Here is a 20,715-nt window from a genome sequence, read left to right on the forward strand (position 1 = left end):
AGCCAACAAAGGTGAGCAGCAGTCGGTCCCGGGGGAGCACCGGGGCGACCCTCCCCAGAACTGAGACCAGCTGGAGCCTTCTCCTCCTCCCTGACGTGGCCTGGGCCACGGGAGGTGAGCAGACACCTGGCCCTGAGAGGCAGGGCACGCCCCGGGGACAACTCAGAATCCCCACCACACGTCCAGAGAGGAAAAGAGCGTCGGCTCAGTCAGGTCACCGCTCTGGGGACTGACGGCACAGAAGTGAAAGACCAAAGAGCTGGTCTGAGCAGCCGTGGATTTGGATAAGCAGTGGAACCGTGTGGGGCTGTGGGCAGCACCACGGCGGAGATGGACGCTCCGGAAACTAAGGTCGAGGCTGCTAGACTTCCACCCACTTCATCTCAAAAATGAATTAAAAGGAAAAAAAGGAGCCCTGACTGGTGTGGCTCAGTGTTTGAGCGCCAGCCTGAAAACCAAAGGGTTGCTGGTTCCATTCCCAGTCGGGGCACTTGCCTGCGTTACTTGCCCCCAGTAGGGGGCGTGTGAGAGGAAATCACACATTGATGTTTCTCTCCCTCCCTTCCCCTCTCTCTAAAAATACATAAATAAAATCATTCAAAAAAAGAAGTGACATTTTTTGACTAAAGATGCTAAGTTTGTAATTAAATGCAAAAAACTCTTAAAAGCTGTATTGAATGAATGTTTTCCCAGTTAGTTGAACTAACCTTTACTTCTCTGAAAATATTTATGTTTTAAAATGAAAAGCAGAAGGCAGATTAAACCAGCAACGTAAGATTTTGCCATTTTTAAAACAACACTTGCAGCTGAGGGGAGAGAACATCAGATATTCTTAAGAAAATATTGGTTTTAATAGAAATTTCAACAGAAAAACACGTACTGAGTTCTTATTCCACATCTTGATGACCCGAGAGTCTGCAGACAAAACCAAGTCTAAAGACTCCTGGAAATGAAGTGACTTAATGGGCAGCCCGTACCGGTGATCCTTAACCAGCAGCGGCTTGTCTGACCGCAGGTCATAGAGTAAGACCTGAATGGAAAAAAAACAAGTTACTTCTGTGCAAACAAACTAAACATTTTACCTTAAAAAGCAAGTTTAAAAGCTGACAACAGTGGCCACCCTCTGCCTCCCTGCCACTCTATGAGTTCAATGATCGCCACCCCCCAGGTGCACAGGTCCCCGAGTCAGCCAGCAGAACACCCTAGTCTCTTAGATTATCCTCAGAGAAGGTGGTTTTACAAATTCAACCCTGAGAATTTTCAGGCACACTGAGACTGAGAACTCCTGAGTTACGCTAAGAAAGGAACGGAAAGGAAAGCCTGAGGGTTTCTGTCATTTGGGAATTTGACAAAGGTGTCGACTGCGGGCCTGCTGAGTGCCAGGCGCTGTTGCAGCGAGTGACAGACACCAGACGACGGGCGTACAGGAGATGGTTCTGGGAGGGTCAAGACAGATGGTGGTGGCCAGGCTACGGCTGGGGGCAGCTGGGGCTGGTGGGGAGGAGCGGGGGAGGAGGGAGAGCCCCGACATTAGAAGCAGGAGCCTGGGGAAGCTCAATCTCCGACCCGGGTGACAAGCCCTCCTGTGACCGTGATGGCAGAGGCTGGGTCTCGGACCTGGTCTGGGAGGAGAGTGCACTCACAGGGGGGCACCCTGCCGTGAAGGGAAGGAGGAGCAGATGGGGTGCAGCCTCCGAAGGCGTCTCACCCGCGCTCCCAGACCAGCACCCCCGCCGCATGGGGTTCAGCTCATGTGCTGAAGGAAAAACACACCTGGGACAAATACATTGTGGGAATACTTATTAGACACATTTCTCGTCCACAGGAATTCTCGGGCTTTCAACATAAACTTGAACGCACTATGGATCTCAGGAGTGGACCTGCCTGAATACCACACGTTCGGACCGCAGCACTCTGCTCACAGACCCCTGCAGCTCCAGCTCGGGCGCCTCCTGGACTCGCCACTGAGGTCAGAAGCACCGTTCTCCGGGTGCCGAGAGAACACGGCATTCTGGAGTGTGTTCTCCACGCCAGCCTCAACACACAGGGCGGGGCAAAAGGAGGCTCACGGTTGTCGTGTGGAAAATAATACAGTAGTTAATAAACACTGTAAGAGTAAATTCCGTGTTTCACCTACTCACAGCGGTAAGCCTCCTTCTGCCCCACCCTGTAAAGGGCCTCACTTCCTGTTCCCATGGCGAAGACCTGAGGACGTTTCCCACGACACACACACGGATCTGAAGCACTAACTCACATGTAAAGTTTCCAACTTAAACACCCTCACCTGCCCTGTGGATGTTCCAACTGCCATGGTCAGGGCGCCGTGGAACTTCAAAGCAGAGATTGTTGGTAGACTGTTTATCCTGGAAGGCAAAACATTCATGTTCCTTGTGTACACAGCCAAACCTTCTTCTAAGTAACAGATTCATTATTAATCTTCACTTCAGCCCTGGCTGGTGTGGCTCGGTGGATTGAGCGCCGGCCTGCAAACCAAAGGGTCACGGTTCGATTCCCAGTCAAGGCACACGCCGGGATTGTGGGCCAGGTCCCCAGTAGTGGGGTGTGAGAGGCAACCACACATTGATGTTCCCCTCTCTTTTTCCCTCCCTTCCCCCCCCTTACCTTTCCCTCTCTCTAAAAAGCAATAAATAAAATCACTTTAAAAAACCCTTCAAGTCTAATGGGAAAAGTCACATGTCTGGCTTGCTTTTTAAAAAGGTAATGGTATCCAAACTTAGTCAAAATAAAAAAATAAGCCCTATGTATAAAAGTAGTCTACCTTTAAAAACCTGTAGATTATCTTAAAAACTATAATAAATATTCGAAAAGTAGCTACAAACAAACAAAAAACTTCTGCAAATACAAAACCAATTAAAAGACTCAGTAGGACAGTATCACTTTAAGCCAGGATTAGGTATTTACAGAAACACCCCCTTTTCAGCTCAGGAGGAGGCCATTTCACACCCAGGCGAGGTGTGCCCATTCCCCTTTTTAAAGCTGGCTGTGTCCAGGCCGAAATAAAAGACTGGGGTGCAAAGGGGACCCTGGAATCTCTAAAAGTAACGAGAACGATGAACGGTTACGGTCACGGACCCGGAACGTGCCTCTCACCCGGCCGCCAGCAGCAGCAGCACCAGGAGCAGTGAGCTGGGTGGAGGAGGCGCTGGGGACAAGCGATGGGGACAAGCGAACGCCAGTCCTCGCATCACCACTCACCACCTGGGTGTCTCTGGCCCGGGCCCTGCACACCGTTGGGCTGCTGACTGCCAGCATCCTCGTGCCACTTACGCCCCCTAAAGCCTCAGCCCAGAACTACGGTGAGCATCAGCTGGAAACCTCAAGGCCACTCGCCTACCTTACTCACAGTCGCTTACTCTTCGAGATGACCCCTCCGATGGATATTCGGTGCAGTAATATGTCATTTTTCTTCACTTTTTCAAAATTTTTGTCTCCTAATAAATTGTCATTTACTCAGATAACTTTATCTCTCAGTATTTTACGATTTTGGTTGTTATAAATGTAAACTGTTTCCCTCGTATCTTTCTAACTGGACACTGCTGATAAATATCAAAGCCATATATTTTGTGCATTTATTTTGCAACCAATTTACTTGAGTCTCATAATAGTTGCTATATTTTTCCAATGGACTGTACTGGGTTTCTCAGGCAGGCAAATAACGTGTCACCTACAAATAACGGCAGCCTGCCACCCCCATCCGTATCTGCGCTGCTCTCCTCACAGAGGGACCCCACCTGGCCTACCTGCCCGGTGGGCTCTCGGAGCCCAGGATTTTTACAGAAAATGACCACAAAAACTACCACCTCGGACCTAAGTCTAAACAAGCCCATCCTTCAGTAATTCAGTGCTGACGCGTCTGCAGAGGCTGACAGATACTCAGACTGCAGACTGACCCCCACTTACTCCGAGTCCGCCGTGACGCTGCTCAGCGCACAGTCCAGCAGGCCGACTCTGCCGCGTGTCCTCGGGTCCCAGCACTCCACTCGGCCCTACACAGACAAACGGCAGTTTCAGGCACGAGCTGCTCCTAGAAAGCTGTTAGACGGACACCAAGAAGGCCTCGATAGTAAAACACAGACATACACAGAGATAAACACTTGCTTACACTATTAGCCACCTCAAAAGCAAGACCTCAAATGTACTTGGACGGTGTGACCTCATTCTTCGTTCATTATCACTACTACAACGTGTCTGTCACAAAGACCTGAATAAAACCCCACGCATCGTGCAGCAGACAACTCCCTACGGTCTGGTCCAGTCTGCGTCTCCTCGAAATGAGTCGACAGACTCCACAGACATGAAGACGGAAAGTCGGCACTTCAAAAGTAAAAAATGGGTCTGCAGATAAACTGCAGAGTAAATACAAAATGGTTTTTCTAACCATGGTGATTTTGTGCCCAAATGTGACTGTTCCTATTGCTAAAGCCTGCATCTAATGCACTTCAAAAAGGCCAAAACGCAAACCCTTACTGCCTGATTTGACAATAACAAGTAATAAATATTACAGCAACTGAAACAGAAGAAATCAAAGTCCAACATATCGCCCTGGCTGGTGTGGCTCAGCGGCCCAAATGCTGGCCTGTGAACCAAAGGGTTGCCAGTTCGATTCCCGGCTAGGGCACATGACCGGATTGTGGGCCAGGTCCCCAGTGGGGGCACGAGAGAGGCCACCCATGTTTCTCCTGCACACCAATGCTTCTCTGCGCCCCTTCTCTCCCTCCCCCTCTCTCTGGAAATAAATAGAATCTTTTTAAAAAACAACATACCATCAAAATTAATGTAAAAATGAATTTTTAAAGTCTGGTCTGACTATGCATATGAAATTTCAAGCCCCAACGATCAGGAAACCTCAGGAACCAGCTGTAGGGCCGGGGGCCTGCTCCCGCCATGGCATCTCGGGGCTGCCCCCACACGTGACCTCCCTCTGGAAGCGCTGCCCTGCTGTCTAGCCGACGTTGTTCTGCAAGGGCTCTATTTAAAAACTATTTTTTCAAGAAAACTATTTTAAAACTTCCCTCGGTAATCTAAAGAAAAGAATTACCAAGAGAATGAGCCACTGGCCTGATTTAGGCATAAGAGTATTATAACGCATTCAACATCATTTTAAATGTTTCCATTAAATCAACATTACGTATCCCGTTTCAAATCCTGATCTCCTAACGTAAAAATAACCTGAGTTAGGAGATTTAAGCTTCGTCCATGTGGGACTGGCTTCATCAACTACGCAATATTCAAACGATGGAACCCTGATGTTCACACAAATTAGTTGGGTACTGTGATTGATTGTAAGCACCGCTGCACAAAAATGTGTATTTTTACAACATCACATGAAGCGAGCGCCGTAAGAAACGTCATCTGTAAGTGAGCTGCAGAGTCGTGGCACCAACGCTCGTGCACACCCGTGTGTGTGCACACCCACCCGCACGCACACAGAGAACCCGAGGGGTGACACTGCCAACCACCAAAGAGGAGCCTCCGGGCGGTACGACCCAGTGACTAAAAGGCACAGAGGACACTTTTTAAATAATATCTTTCTGACACATTTGCTGTTTAAAAAAAAACCACTATGGGTATTTAACATTATTGTATTCAAGAACGCGAATCTAGAAAACCCCGTCCAGTGTGAAGGACACGGAATCAGAGGCACTGCAGTTTGAAGGGAAGCGCCCAAGTTGCGGGTTCGAGTTCCAGTCGAGACACATACAACAATCGACCGTTGAATGCGTGGAACAGATTGATGTTTCTCTTTCGCTCCCTCCCTTCCTCTCTTTCTCTAAAATCAATGCATAAAAACTTTCAAGCCCCTCCTGCAAGAAAAAATGAACAAAAGGAAAGCACTGTGTATCTGCTGGCTGCTACTGTACAGGACGTTTGAGTGACAGCCCCACCTGCCTTTACAGGTGACACTGTTCTCCTGCAGACTGGCTCACACGAGTCTCACCAGCACCTTTCTAAAGCCGGCACTGTACAGATTATTGTCCCCGTTTCACCAATGAGGAAACAGCCTCAGGGAAAGATTCGCAGCCATCAATAACAAGCGGCAGACAGCTGGGCTCCATAACCTGGTACCCAGGTCACGGGGAACAAGAATGGCTGTCACGCTGCCCCCTGGAGCCGGGACCCAGCAGTGACCTCCCATCCAGTGCCGGGAGACCAGACTCAAAGCGCGCCACACCAGTGGTGAGACTGGACAGCCCGCAGCAACCCAAACAACGTCCCACACAGAAAGCACACCCGGGGCTTGTCGCCTCGTTAGCGTGCAGCTCCCAGGAACCAAGCAACTCTGTCTCTAAATAAAATTTTGTTCATTATCAAAAGTAAAACAAGTATTTTTTAAAAAGTCAAGTCAGGATATGCTTACCTCTACTGTTCCTGTGGCGAACAAGCCATGCACTGAATTGATGTCACAAACATTATTCTCCCTAAAACAATAAAGCAATGAGGAAGAGCATGTTAGCCTCTACTTCATGGGGAGGGACACCCAGTAGCCTTGCTCAACAAACAGTGACCTGCAGAGAAAGGAGACATGCAGACTCTCTGTCATCTGCACGTAAAAAGCCCCCAGGCACGGAGGAGTTAAGTCCGGCACTCAGGGGCCCAGGTGTCTGATTCCCAGGGCGACACTCCATCTCCCAGGGGATGAGACAGGGAAGAACTTCCTTGGACACACGGTCGTGAGAATAAAGGTTCACTCTACTTTCTCAATACATTTTCTCCCAAGGCAAAAAGAACACGGGCTGCAACCGGGCCGATCCTGAGCCGTGACCAGGTTCAGCTGGGTAGGCTGCTCTAAGCCGGGTTTTCTTTGTCTGAAGAATGGATACTTCATCGCCCTCACCTGGTTGTTCTCAGGACTAAATGGAAAAACCACAAAATGTTCAGCACAGTGCCCAGAATATACAAGACACGCAATAATGATGGCTGTTATGCCCTGGCTGGTATAGCTCAGTGGGTTGGAACATCATCCTGTGAACCAAAAGGTCACAGGTTCAATGCCCGTTCGGGGCACATGGCTGGGTTGCAGGTTCAGTCCCTGGTCAGGGCGTGTACGAGGCAACCGACTGATGTTTCTCTATCATAATGACGTTTCTCTCACTCCTTCCCCCGCCCTAAAATCAATGAGCATGTCCTTGGGTGAAGGTAAAAAATCAAATGGCTGTTATTATAAACAGAAAATTGTATAGTTAAAGGAAAGATAAATTTTTATTATTCAACGATGCACTATCATTTTTTAAAGGAAATAAGAGGATTTCAAGTCAATGTGAAAAGAAATACTGAGAATTCACCTGGTTTTTTATCAGTAAATGTTCTTCCAACCTTTAAAAACCCTTTCAAAGCAACAAGGAAAATCCAACCAGCTCTTCATTCAGAGAAGAAGTAACCGAGTCTCCATCCCTGACTAGCTACGTGACTTGGACAAGCTACTCACCGTCTCTGAGCCTCAGCTCCCACCATAAAGATGTATTATAAGTTTACAATGAGTTAGTACACATGAAGTACTGACTAATGCCTGACACAGTAACCCCTTTCACTATTAGTATTATTACTACTCAACGTTATCATTACGATAGCTTCATTCCTAAAGGACTTCTCTTTAAATAAAACAAGAGTGTGGACAGTAATGTGTGATAAAATAAAAGTGAGAAAACCCTTAAATTTCTGCTGGCAAAAACATAAAAATTTAAAAACAGTACCAAGTTAATTAAAAAATTTTCCACAAGAACAAAATCATGAATGAAAATGTAAAGACTATGAAAAATAATAAACTGAACTTTTTAGTGAATTTTGAAACTTTCAAGTATGTTTTTTAAAAATTAAAAATTTTAAGAAATCATTAGGTTTTTCAGTCAATTTTCTGTCTAAGAAAGAAAACTTAGTGTGACTCCCTTTTAATTCAGTGGCCCAGCACCACAGTCGCAGGGCATGTAATTCGTAACAGCCTGAGCATCTGGCTCCACCTCCTGGCCGGAATAAGCATAGCAATATTCTTAAACCAAAGTACTCACGCAGCATCTGTTTGTAGAGGATTTAGGTACCGTCCTTGTTCTAAATTTAATCTATAAACTTCAGAGCTGCAAAGTAACAAAAAGTTAAAAATAGGTAACTTTAAAAGTAAGCTACGATAAACTTTTCTTCAAATACATATAATCTTTAAAAATATAGACAAGGGTGGGCAAAGCAGGCTTACAGTTGTATGGAGAATAATACAATAATTAACACAAAACAAACTGCTTTGTATATGCACAACTGTAGACCTGCTTTCACCCCCCTTGTGTGTGTGTGTGTGTGTGTGTGTGTGTGTGTGACACAGCATCGCTCTTTTGTAAAATACAAAAGTGTCCTCTAAAACTAAAAATAATCACCTACTTGTGAGATTGCTCCTGTACAAAGTGACTTGGGCCACCCGTGTGCCAGGGAAATACCACGAAGTCGTTAAGGAGACTACTATTTATAAGTAACGCAGAGAACACGAGATCCAAAACGCACGTACACGTGCCTATATGAAAAGACTAGAAGGAACCACAATAAAAGACTGATAAGGGTTCTCCTCGGATGGCATAATTATGATTTTTTCTTTTTTATACTTTTTATATTTTCCAATATTTGCAAATAGATGTGTTATTTTTATAATCACAAAGAAGGCAGCATGTAAGAAGAAAAAGCTTTTAAATGCCTTGCAGTGGTGCTAAGAAACTTGCTCCACCACTAACGTGACCCCCTCAGGTTGCCCCCCTCCCCCTGGGTTTACAACACCCTGCTAGAAAGAGTCAGAGATGGAATTTCTAAGACATCCTGTTGCTTTGGAACTATGCCCTGTGAGCGACTGAAAGGCAGAGACCACGGCTTATTCTCCTTTCAATTCCTCTCCTCCACGTTAAGAACAGCAGCTGCCTGGGCAGTGAGGTGGAGGTGAAAACGGAGGGTGTCAGACCCAATACCTTGCGCCAACGAAGTACAAGTCACAGGACGGGTAATGGTAAGAGAAGTCTCTCCCGAACTTTGGGATTCTGGTTTTGTAGTAAAAACCTGACTGTGAGTGGAATTCAATGTATCGATCATTATGTAAGAAGACGATCTGAAAATGAAACAAAATTAGTAAGCAAACCAACAAAGCCTGGAAGCCTCTGACCTCCCCCCCCTTCCTCCCACGGTAAACACGCGTCTCCACACACACACACTCTCCACCACGACGAACCACTGTGACCAAGAATCAACCCCCCCGCCGAAGCACTCAACGGCTTCCTGCACCTTCGAGAGCTTTTCTGCAAACCTTGCCTTTTGACTGAAAGGCTGAACACAAAAGCCCTTCCCTCCTCTGACACTGACACCTCACAACAGAGTAATTCTCAGTACATGCTCAGCACCCTCAGTGAGTAATTCCCACGTACACATTTCAATAATCTCCCGCTCATCAGACAGGGTTTGATAGACTTATATAAACTCAACCTTAGTGAATTACAAAGGTATCTTTAAAATCTGCGGGTGGTATTTAAAAGCAAATTTATCAGTATCTACATTGAACAGATTATAAAATTACATGTGTCCCCAAACACATGACAAAAGGCTACTGTAAGCAAAGGGATGAACTCTACTCCACAGTTTCCAGAACTGAAGACAACACAGGAAGTCACATCAGCTCAGGAAATTCAATTTTCCTTTAAGATGACACTGGACATCGTTAAAAGTTTTTCACTGAAATCGAATATGGCAAAGAAAAAAATATACAATACTGGTTGTGTTCTGAGTTGTTTCAGAAATGTGCCACAACCACTGATTTGCAGAAATAATAAAATTAAATATACAACGTTGCTATTTTACTTTTCACACATGAATATGACAACGACCTTGCAATAACACTAGCTTTAGTGCAGTAATGAAAAATCACGTATCTGGAATAAAAAAAAATGTGACTGCTGCCAATTCTTAAAAATACAGACAAGGTTTCCTATGTGGTGTGGAAAATTTATTTCAGTGTCAGACTGGACAAACCTACCTCTATCACTGTTGTTTGAAAAGACAGTATACATTACACACGCGACCAACGAAAAATATATTAACCGAAAATGACAGGTTTTACTACACAACCATTTTAAATTTCACAATGGAAACATCATAAAGACACACTGTGAAAATAAATGCCACTCATTCGTGTGTTGAGGACACAAGCCAATCAGACGCACCTTTGAATAGTCATCAGACAACGTTTCAAATGTGACCACTGGAAAATAAGAAACGGTAAGAAGAAAACATAATCATCAGTTAATAAGAATGCAAACTTACTGAGAAGATTCTAATTCGACACAAAAGTTATATACAAATGCTGGGTTTTTCTGCCATTTTTGCCCTATATAGAAACAAAGTTGCCATATTACATTGCTCCCAAAACACCAAATGGAAAACTTTAAACTTTTCATTTCTCAGTACTCATTGGCTAGATTTTGTACAGAACCGACGCCAATTTAAAAATAAATCCACAAAACACAATGACTTCTAAATTTTGCCAATTTTTCTGAAATGTTCAAAATAAAATAGACATTAAAGAATATTCAAAATTTTGCTAAAAAAAAGATAATAGTGGCCCTGGCCAGGTAGCTCAGTTGCTTAGAGCATCATTCCAATACGCTGAGGTTGTGGGTTCGATCCCCAGTCAGAGCACATGCAAGAAACAACCAATGAGTGCATGAATGAGTCAAACCACAAAATGTTTCTCTCTCTCTAGAAATCAATACATAGAAGAACAGTAACTGTTACTCACTCGTGGTGCATCGGGTACACAAACACAGATGGAAACAGTTATGATGAGCAGCACAGGGAGTTTGTCTCCCGTGAGACAAGTTAGGAGGATTCAGCCCCCATCCATTTGCCCCGATCTCAAACAGGAGGCTGCCTGACAAAAATGGCCCAACCGCCCCACTTCAGCCTGCTTCTGTATGGGCAGGATTCTAAGAATGGGCCTCCCTCCACCCCCTGTACAGTCCCCTTCTCTGGAGAGTGTGGGTGGGACCGTGAATGCCGTGAGTTGCCACCTCATGCGCCAAAGGGGTGATTTATAACCACAGGAGCCCTTTAAAAGCAGAGTTTTCTCCCGCTGGCAGCAGAAGGGAAGTCAGAAGGACCAAGAAAGGCCCAGGGAGCTGCTGTCTGAAGGTGGAGGGGACCGGGTGACTAAGACTGCAGGCAGCCTCCAGAAGCAGAGCGTGGCCCAGGCTGACAGCCGGCAGGACACAGTCCCTGAGTCCTAGAACCACAACGAACCTCATGCTGCCAACGGCTCGAAAGCTCGGAAGCGGATTCCTGCCCTGCGCCTCTGGATGGGCGTCCGACCTGACACCCTGAGTCCAGCACACACCAGGCCACTGATGGACTTCACCTACAGAGCTGGGAGCCAGTAAATGGGCATCTATGGTACTTCGTCACACAGCATAGAAAATGAACACACGACCTGTTCTCATTTCAATAAGCAGAAAAGCAGCCAAATATAGGAAGCAATTGTCGTGAATTCAAATTTAACGTCTTACTTACCTTCTGAATCTAAACACCTTTCAAACTTCAAGGATAACTGATAGGTATCATAGCATCGGACCCGAGGTTTGTATGTTCCTATAAAAAAATGACTGTGATGTAAAACCTTCAGGACACATTTATCATTGTCAGTCTCCCACAGATGTGCCGGATGACTTTCTGCGGAGGTGAGAAGGATTCACTATAAGCACATGCAAGGAAAAGAATTTAGAAGCAGCCCTCCCCAATGTCCCAAGGGGAAAATGAGCAAGGATATTTAAAAGAAGTTACAGAAAACGAAGTACAAGTAATTAGCACATATAATCTAAGATTATAAGTAATCTAACAAAGCAGAGTAAAACAGTAAAATCATTTGTATCTATCAGAATGGCAAAGATGAAAAGCTGGTGCAGGGTTAACAGAAAGCACTCTCATGTCATCACTGCTGGTGACAAACTGTTACAGCTTCTTTGGGGACCAGCTGGCAATATCTGCAAACTATGTGATGTTTATACACCTTGAATCTGCATTTCTTTGTGTGTGTGTGTGTGTGTGTGTGTGTGTGTATGTTTCAACTTCTACAAATTTGTCCCAGAGCACACACCCACAGCATGCCTGGCCTGGCCACAGTTTGTTACGTGAGAAAATATATTAAATTTTATCTACAGCCAAACATACTGTAAATATGCTGAATGGCTATCTTACTTTCTATTGCAATAAAAATGAAAACTAGGTTTCCCTTTAAAAGAAAAAATATCTCCTTAATACAAAGACTTTTATTTTCTTAAATCAGTTTAGAGAGAAAGGGATTAATATTAGCTAAGCACTTACTATACACTATATTCTTCATGTACCTTCTCTTTATTGTCTTTTTTCTTTTCTATTTTCCCTATTCAGTCTCAAGAGGGCCATGCCAACTGCTTTTGCAAAGCCTACTTGTAATTTACTCTTACACTTTTCATTTTATCAAAGCAATATGCCATGTCTGGCTTTCACCTTATTTTCAGGCATTATCTTCCAAGACTTCACATGTTCTTTGACACTTTAAGTCATTAAGAACAATATGAATGAACAAACAAAACAGCAACTGACCCACAGATAGAGAACAGAGGACGGATGCCAGAGGGGAGGGGCTTGAGGGAGGGACTGAGCGGAACAGGAGCCGGGCAGAGAAGCACAGCCCGGAGGTGACAGAACGGTCTGTGCAGCTCGGCATGGGCAGCACGGCCAATGACGCAGTGATAGCCGTGTGCGGTGCGGGCGGGTGCTAGGTGGGTCTGTGGCAGCACCCTGCGGGGTATGTGACTGTCTGACCACTATGCTGCACACCTGAAACTAATGCAAAATGCTGAATGTAAACTGTAATTTACAAACAAAACAAAACGGAAAAGACACACACCCACAAGTGTAGCGAAGACATGAGAATGCTCACAGCAGCACTGTTTACGAACGGCCAAAAAATCTGAAAGTGAATAAAACGCCTGCTGATAGAAAACGTTTAAATAAATGAGGGGAAGTCATCGTACAGTTCGCAAAGGGGCTGCCACAGATGCGGAAAGCTGCCAGGATGTCGCGCACCGTGACAGAGCGCGCGGAGAGCACGAGTGCGCCCAAGACTGGCACCCACAACGTGCCCCATCTCTGTGAACTCAGCAACGGTGACGCCGCACCCTGGTCAGAGAAGCCGGAGCAGCGAGCGCAGTGCAGTTCCGGGCCTTTCGCGTTTTACCCTACGCACCTCAGTCAAGGTCACAGTCGAGAAGAGACTCACTTTTTCTCAAACCAGTATTTTTGAAAGAAAGGACACGGCGGCCCCGTGCGTACTGGCACGCCCCAAAGCCCGAGGTCCCGTCTGAAGACAGCAGAGTGCACAGATCTCCACACACACACTCCCACTCTCTCGCTATGCAGTCACACGCTGCTCAGCAGTGAGAACTGCGCCTCGGGCGTGTTCATCGTTGTGTGAGCACCGCAGGGCAGTCACGCACACCTGGCTGGACAGCCCCTGACTGTACCTGCATGTGCTGTAGGTTCACATGGCTGACAGCACAGGTTTTCACACCAACACCTCCTCAAACATGCAAGCAGTGAGTTGTGCTGATGTTATAGTGACCGGGACATCACTGGGTGACAGACACTTGTCAGCTCCACTGTAATCTCCTGGGACCACTGTCATATACATAGCCAGTCACTGACCAAACCGTCGTTGTGCACACATGACTACATATAGCACATGTGTTATATATGTAACAACACACTGTGTGTCTTATGTAATTATTTACATGCATGACACTGTATCTTATCTGTTCTAAATATAAAGGTGGAAAAAAGAGACATGGAGACTGTTAACACTGAGCGAGCCAGAACACAGGACGAGGGACTGGCATGCAGACAAACAAAGTTCTGTGGGGTAGGAAAGTGGCTGAAAAAGGGACAGAGATGGACACTGCTTGGCCAGCAAGAAAATGTACGTGGACAGTCCCCGGGGTCTGTGTACCAAAACCAGCACCAAAAATGTCTGGGTAACACTGTTCTTAAACTGCAACACATCAAATATTTGCATACTCACACCTCTTCCATACTGATGAGCACTGTTAACACGGAGTCTTAGTGACATACAACGCTAAGTATGTGACATGAGGAATCACTGCATTAAAAGTGACCCTTCTGGGAACTCGCATTCACTGTTGGTCAGAGGGTAACGCGACTGACCACTGTGGGAAAAGTCTGGCAGCTGTCACCAAACTAGACACACGCCCCCTGGGACCTGGCCATGTCCCCAAGCAGTCTGGTGTACGGTGCTTCACCAGTTACGGCCAGAAGTGGGAACAGCCAGGGGTGCAGCACGGGAAGAATAAACAAAATGCGGCTCATTCCTGTAAGAAAGTACTATTTGGTAATAATAATTCTGTTAAAAAAGGACGAACTACAGACACGCGTGACAACATGTGGAGCTCAAACACGCAGTCCCATGTGAATTAAGTGTCACACAAACAATACACAGTGGACACGTGCATTTACATAAAGTTCTGAAACAGGCTAAACTCGTCTGCGGTACAAACAACAACAAGCAACAACAACCAAGATCAGAGCCGCGGCTGCCCGTGCTCTGTGGGAGCAGGGTCGACCTTGAGGGGCGTGGAGGCGGCTTCAGGCACAAGGAGCGCGCCAACCTGGGGTTCAGGGTCTGAGGGCATCACATTTGTCAAAACTCATCAAATGGTAAGGACCCATGCAGTTCACTGCATGTAAGTTTACGTCAAAAAGCCACAAATAAACACTGAACTGGAGTGAACGGTGTACACGTGAGTTCTTTAGAGGGAGAGAGCACTGGCATCTGCAATGTGAGGACGGACAGATAGACACGTGGTAAACCAAACGCAGCAAACCACTGGCGAATCTAAGTGGTAGGTAAATAAATAGATGTTCACTATATAATTTTTTAAAATATTTCTATGTTTCAAATTCTTTATAATAAAGTGTTAGGGTAGTTTAAAAAGTGACCTATCCCACCATAATATTTCCTGATATGAAATGGACATAAATTATAACCAAAAAGATGCTTACCAGTTGCCAAAATATATTGTCCATCTTTTGAAACCTTAATAGTGGTGCAAACAGTAGGCATTTCAAAATCCTGAATAAGTTCAATTCTTCTACGGACATCTGCAAAGAGAGGAAATAAACAGTGGGCCTAGTGATCACGCGATCACATCACAGGCAGGCAAACCGATCTGCAAGGCCCCCAGCTTCCGAGCCTCGGGAGAACCCACCAACACGGCCCCACCTACTACACGGCACAGCTTCTTCTTAGCTCACACGTTGTTTTTCTATACTAAGTATCTTATGTTAACTGTTCAAAAAGGAAAAAACATCATTAATTGGAAAACATCAAGTTTTAAGACCTGGCTAATGAGGGAATAAACATTAAACCACTACCATTATTCAATCATGGCTAAGACAAAAATCTTACCACGCTTTTTCTGAACAGTAAGTTTAAACCTTCAAAATCTTACGTTACATCAGACATGGCTACCTCCGTGCCCCTGTTGGCTCCAGCGACCCACAGCCAAGAGGGTTCAGACGGAGGAGGACTTGGACGTCTCTCTGAACCGAAGCCCTACGCTGGCTCTCCTGGAAACTTGTTCTCTCCTACAAGAACCTGTGGGCTTTGCTCTGGCTGCTGTGGCTCAGTGGGCTGAGTGCTGGCCTGCGGATCAAGGGTCACTAGTGAAGGTCATCAAGGGCCTGTGAAGCAAAGGGTCTCCGGTTCGATTCCCAGTCAGGGCACATGCCTGGGTTGCAGGCCAAGTTCCCAGTAGGGGGCGCATGAGAGGCAACCACACAGTGATGTTTCTCTCCCTCTCTTTCTCCCTCCCTTCCCCTTCCTCTAAAAATTAAAAAATAAATAAATAAATAATATATTTTTTAAGTGTAGATTCTTGCTGGCCACTATCATAACAATGTGCCCATTACACGGGCTGTTTAACTCTGGCCAGGCAGCTCCGTTGGCTGGAGCATCGTCCAGATGCGCCTGTGTTGTGAGTTCAGTTCCCGTCAGGGCACGTGTAGGAGGCAGCCAATGGGCGCGGAGACGACAAACAGATTTCTCTCTCCACCCTCCTTCCTCTCTCTCTCAAATCAATAAATAAAAAATGTTTTTTTACAAAGGACTATGGCCCATTACTGCCTCGTCCACTGAGTATAATTGTAAGACTCAGACCGATGGAGCAGGAGCGGCTGAGTCTGGAAGACACGCCACAGCTCTGGGAGGGGCTGACAGACCCCGTCAGTGAGGCGTGGCCCCCCAAACACTCAGAGTCGCCCACCAGCGCGCCCGACGGCAGCAGGGACTGAGTGCGAAGGAACCAGGGCCAGCCAGCGCTACCAGAGCAGCAGCCTCTGCTCCCCCCGACGGACAGTTTCCAGTGTCCAGCACTGCACTGCACAAAGCCCACTCTTACAAAATGCTTGCCTCGGGGATTCATCTCTCGAGAAAATCCTGTAATGCCTTACGTCTTTTGATTTTTAGGGAATAACAAATAAAATACATGAGAAGGTAAGTCATCCTTCATATATAAAAAAACTGTAATGGAGAAGATATAATGGAAATTTGTCCAAAGTAATTTAAGACCCGGTCTCACATGCCCATCTTCCCTGCTGTTGCAACTTAAAGACTCAAAATCTTTCACGATGATCTTTTATTGTTCACATTTGTACGTCCTGTATATAAATTACTTTGTTCAGAATGAAAATGGTCATTGTCTCCGTATCACAAAAACTGCAAATGGACTTGACAAAGGAAGACTCTGATACACCGGAGAACAAAGCAGCGGTGGGACCGGTAGGAGACAGTCCCCCGTGGGCCGCTGACATCCCACACATCTTGCCAAGAGTGGCAGGACGGCCAGGCCCTGGCCACTCCTTTACCCGAGTCTTCCTCAGGAGTACGTACACAGCTGGGAACTCGGACGGGGCAGCAACGCAGCTCTGCTGGACCAGGAGCAGGCCCTCTCACTGCCTGCCATCTAACCAATGTGCTTCCTGAACTCAGCCCTCCTCGGCTGCAACTCGGGCCTCTGCATGCAGATACCCGTCTGGGTCATGCTGAGTGCCCTGGGGGGCTTCGGGCAAGGAGCAGTGACAGATCAGCTGACACTCACAGTGTGTGCCGCATCACGTGGGAGATGGAGTCCTCGTCTCTGACTCAGGAGTAGCGCATCTGCTGTTGCCCACGAAGACGGCAAAAGGCTGGCTTATTAGCTTGTAAGCAGTAAAATCAATCCCACACTCACCAGGAACATACTGGCCACAACAGGAGATTTCTTAAGATGGAAAAGGGCAAAAACTTGTTTCCTGCTGCACGTGTGTCAACCTCACTTAAGGATGGGAACAATAAAGAGTGGCGGGGCTGTGACCTGGGTGTTGAGCGTTGCCGGAGTGGGGAAGGGCTACTCACCAACATCTTTCTTCTGCAGGGCCCGCTTCTTCCTGTCGGAAAGCCACTAAAGAAAACGGAGAGGCTTCATTTTAGAACATGCTTACTTGAATTGTTTTTCTGCTGGCAAAATTAACACATGCTCATGTTTAAGAAGTTTAAAACCTTATATAAATATGTAACATAGAAAGTAAAAATATTCTGTAATCCTAACCCAACTGTTAACACATCTAGATTTTCTAGATTTTTTCCTTGTACACATTTGCATATAATAGACGATAAAGTTTTGCAACTACCATGTTTTATGTAAGACAAAAATAATTCATCTCATAAATCTAAGAGAAAACAGTAGACCTCAAACATTATATCTAATGTATGGAACAGATTTATAGGTTTATGTTAGCCTTTGATTTTATTTTAGGCAGTAATATTTCAATTAACAGTGATGTAAAAGTGATGAGCAGTCGATATATTCTTTCACACCGACCTAATGCAAGCAGGACAAAGGTGTATTACCATGGCTGCCCCTCTGATAGGGGATTAATTTCCTCTTCTCGGGAAGGTATGCCCCACATGGGGCGGCTGACACAGCAGTGGTCTCATACAGTCTGAGCGAACAAGCTTGGGGTAAAGGAGAGGAGACGGGACCTCTTTCTACATTAGAGCCTGGGACCCTGAAGGGCTAGAAATCTCTGACACGTGATGGTGGGAAGGAAGGAAAGCTCCTTTGGGCGTTTCTGTGCAAACAGACAGCTCTACCGCAGGGCACACAGACTAATATCCACGTGGGATAGGGACACATGAATAAGTAAGTCGAAAGTTAAAAACGAAGTTCACCAAAGAACTGAAAGCTGTCACTGGTTTCAGCCATTGTCTCTAGATTCTATAAAGTCCTAGCTAATAGAGAATGGCCCTCTACCACTGTCCTGTAATTGAATCAGAAACCTAGGGAAAGAGCTCCAGAAACGCTGATGAGCTGATTCTCACACTAAACAGACACCTCACTGTTAAAAAGAAAAAAAAGGATCCCACTGGACCTGACATCGGAAGTGAGAAAAGAAACACAAGCCATTTGTTAAGTTAAAATTACTTTAAAAGCAGACTCAGAGAACCCACCAAACTAGTATACACAGCAGTTTACTCAACATTTCCACTTGATGTTTACTAGAATGTCGAACCTTAAGTGCCAAAAATACAACTTTTGATTTTTTTTGCCTACCACGTACCCAGGTGTTGAGATCCCAACCCTAAGAGCTCTCTCAATTCCTTCCTTTCATCTCGACTTCTCGCCACCATCCGATCCATCAGCAAGTCCCATTGGCCTACCTCCCGAATCCCACGCATCTTAGCATCTTCTTTGCTACCACTCCAGCCCGAGCCACCAGATCTCTCAGCCTGACCACCTGACTGGTCCCCACTCGTCCCTCCCCCGCTGTGGTCACCTGCCACAAAGCAGCCCCATCTAAAACCCAACGGTGACTTCCAGCAGCACCAGGAAAACCCAACTTCTCACCCTGGACGGCAAGGCTGACTCTCCAGCCTCATCTGCCCCCATTCCCTCCCCTCATTCCACCCATCATGGTCACGCCTGTGCCTCTCGGTGTTTCCCACATGCCAAGTGTGTGCCCATTGCGGAGCATTTAGGCTTTCCATTCTCTTGGCCCCCAAAACTTCCCCGTACCTTCACGCGACTGGCTCCTTTTTACAGTCCAAGTTTCCACGCAGCTGTCACCTCTTGTAAAGAGGCCCTTCCTGAAGGCTTTCTCCAAACCACTTCACCCAGAACAGCCCTGTGTAAGTCATGCATCACTCACAGCACTTATCATATCAGAAGTGCTCCTGTTTGCTCCCCTATCAGCTCTTTCCCCAACATGGTCCCAGATACCCAGCACTCAGGGCAGGGCTGCCTGTACAAAGTCACTTCTCGACAACTGCATAGAATGAACAAAACAAGAAGGTCCTGGTGCTCAAAAAACAGCTGGAAGGCAGGGAATTATTTAACCTGAATTCCTAGAAGAAAGGAACTATCTAATCACTGGTTCCCAGTCTTTCAGGGGTGGCCACGTGGAAGAAGAGCTAGGTGGTGTCTGACGGCCATGGGCAGGACTGGAACCAACAGCAGCATGCTAGCAATAAAGAAGCATGTTTTAGGGCCACAATCTAACAAGGAATCTGAGAACGTAAAAGGAACTTCTGCAAAAAGTGTCCTCTTGTATAGAAACCTGACCATCATTTACAAAGAAGAAAAAACAAACTGCAGAACCTCGGTGTGTGGCCCTGCATGAGTCACCTCACTGGGGCCGCTGCATGTTGTATGCATGAGAACACGGGGAGATTCACCAATCTTCCCTGCCCCTTCCAACCCTGATGCCTGGGACCCAACGACATCCAGGGATGTGCAGCAAGTTTGAAACTGCTGCCCCCTACAGCATCAGTTCTGCAGAACCCAAGCCCGCTGTCTCCTCGCTCACGCCTGTTATTTCTAGAACTTGGCACTTAACTGGTACTCAACAAACATCCGGTGAACGGGCAGTGAAACGAGGGAGAAATGTTCAATCAACCTGCCTCGGTTTCCTCCTAGGCGGGACAGCGGCTGCGAAAGTCCACAGGAGCCCAAAGGGAAGCGTCCTCCGCTCTGCAGAACCCTACAAAGGTTCGCTCAAAGCTCACGGACCCTGCTCACTCCTCAGCCCACCCGCTGGCGCAGCGACTGCAGCGTCCTCGGCTACCCGCACGGACAGCTCCCCGAGCGGGCCCCAGGTGACTCACCTCAGGCAGGGACTTGCCGCAGCTGAGACTGTAAACCTTCACCTCGTTGAGGCTGGAGACCTGCATGGTGTCGCGGGAGAGCGACGACCCACACTCCAGAACAGGTCGCTTCCACGAGCATCAGCTCAGAGACTCCGCAGCGTGTGCTAAGTGGCGTGCACCTCCGGCACCGGCTGATGACGAACTTCCGGCGCCGGAAACGCTCCGGTTTCCGGAAGAGGGAGAGTGGCGGAATTAGGGGAGGGAAGTCGCAGAACCGAGCGGGCGAGGATCCAGGGCACGACGGGGTGGCCCGCAACCCCGCCGGCTAGGGTCTGAAGCCGCTCTTCTCCCTTCCACGTCTTGAGCGGCAGGAAGCCGTTAAAGTCACTGCCCAAACCCAAATGTCGCAGTCCCGGGCGGGACTGTGTTGGGGTTGACCTGGGCCTTGCGAGACTCGTGGAGGGGATTCAGAGTGGTAGTGTAGGGTAGTGTGTGTTAATAAAATT

At 46.8% G+C, this 20,715-nt stretch overlaps 1 protein-coding gene across 1 annotated transcript in view; it reads right to left on the reverse strand.

The window, feature by feature from the left end:
• NOL10 (nucleolar protein 10) overlaps nt 1-20,391 on the reverse strand; it is a 62,569-nt gene extending 42,178 nt beyond the window's left edge. Inside the window, exons 1-11 of the mRNA XM_037151784.2 lie at nt 20,228-20,391; nt 17,480-17,525; nt 15,088-15,186; nt 11,542-11,619; nt 10,200-10,237; nt 8,958-9,094; nt 8,025-8,090; nt 6,380-6,440; nt 3,922-4,007; nt 2,285-2,363; nt 881-1,030 (exon numbers count right to left, since the gene is read on the reverse strand). Coding sequence (XP_037007679.2) covers nt 881-1,030; nt 2,285-2,363; nt 3,922-4,007; nt 6,380-6,440; nt 8,025-8,090; nt 8,958-9,094; nt 10,200-10,237; nt 11,542-11,619; nt 15,088-15,186; nt 17,480-17,525; nt 20,228-20,293 — 906 coding nt within the window. The 5' untranslated portion in view covers nt 20,294-20,391. The remainder of the gene's footprint in view (nt 1-880; nt 1,031-2,284; nt 2,364-3,921; nt 4,008-6,379; nt 6,441-8,024; nt 8,091-8,957; nt 9,095-10,199; nt 10,238-11,541; nt 11,620-15,087; nt 15,187-17,479; nt 17,526-20,227) is intronic.
• Nucleotides 20,392-20,715: the final 324 nt, after the last annotated feature.

This window comes from Artibeus jamaicensis, unplaced genomic scaffold (assembly GCF_021234435.1).
Source record: "Artibeus jamaicensis isolate MK-2021 breed Jamaican fruit bat unplaced genomic scaffold, CSHL_Jam_final contig_465, whole genome shotgun sequence".
Lineage (NCBI taxonomy): Eukaryota > Metazoa > Chordata > Mammalia > Chiroptera > Phyllostomidae > Artibeus > Artibeus jamaicensis.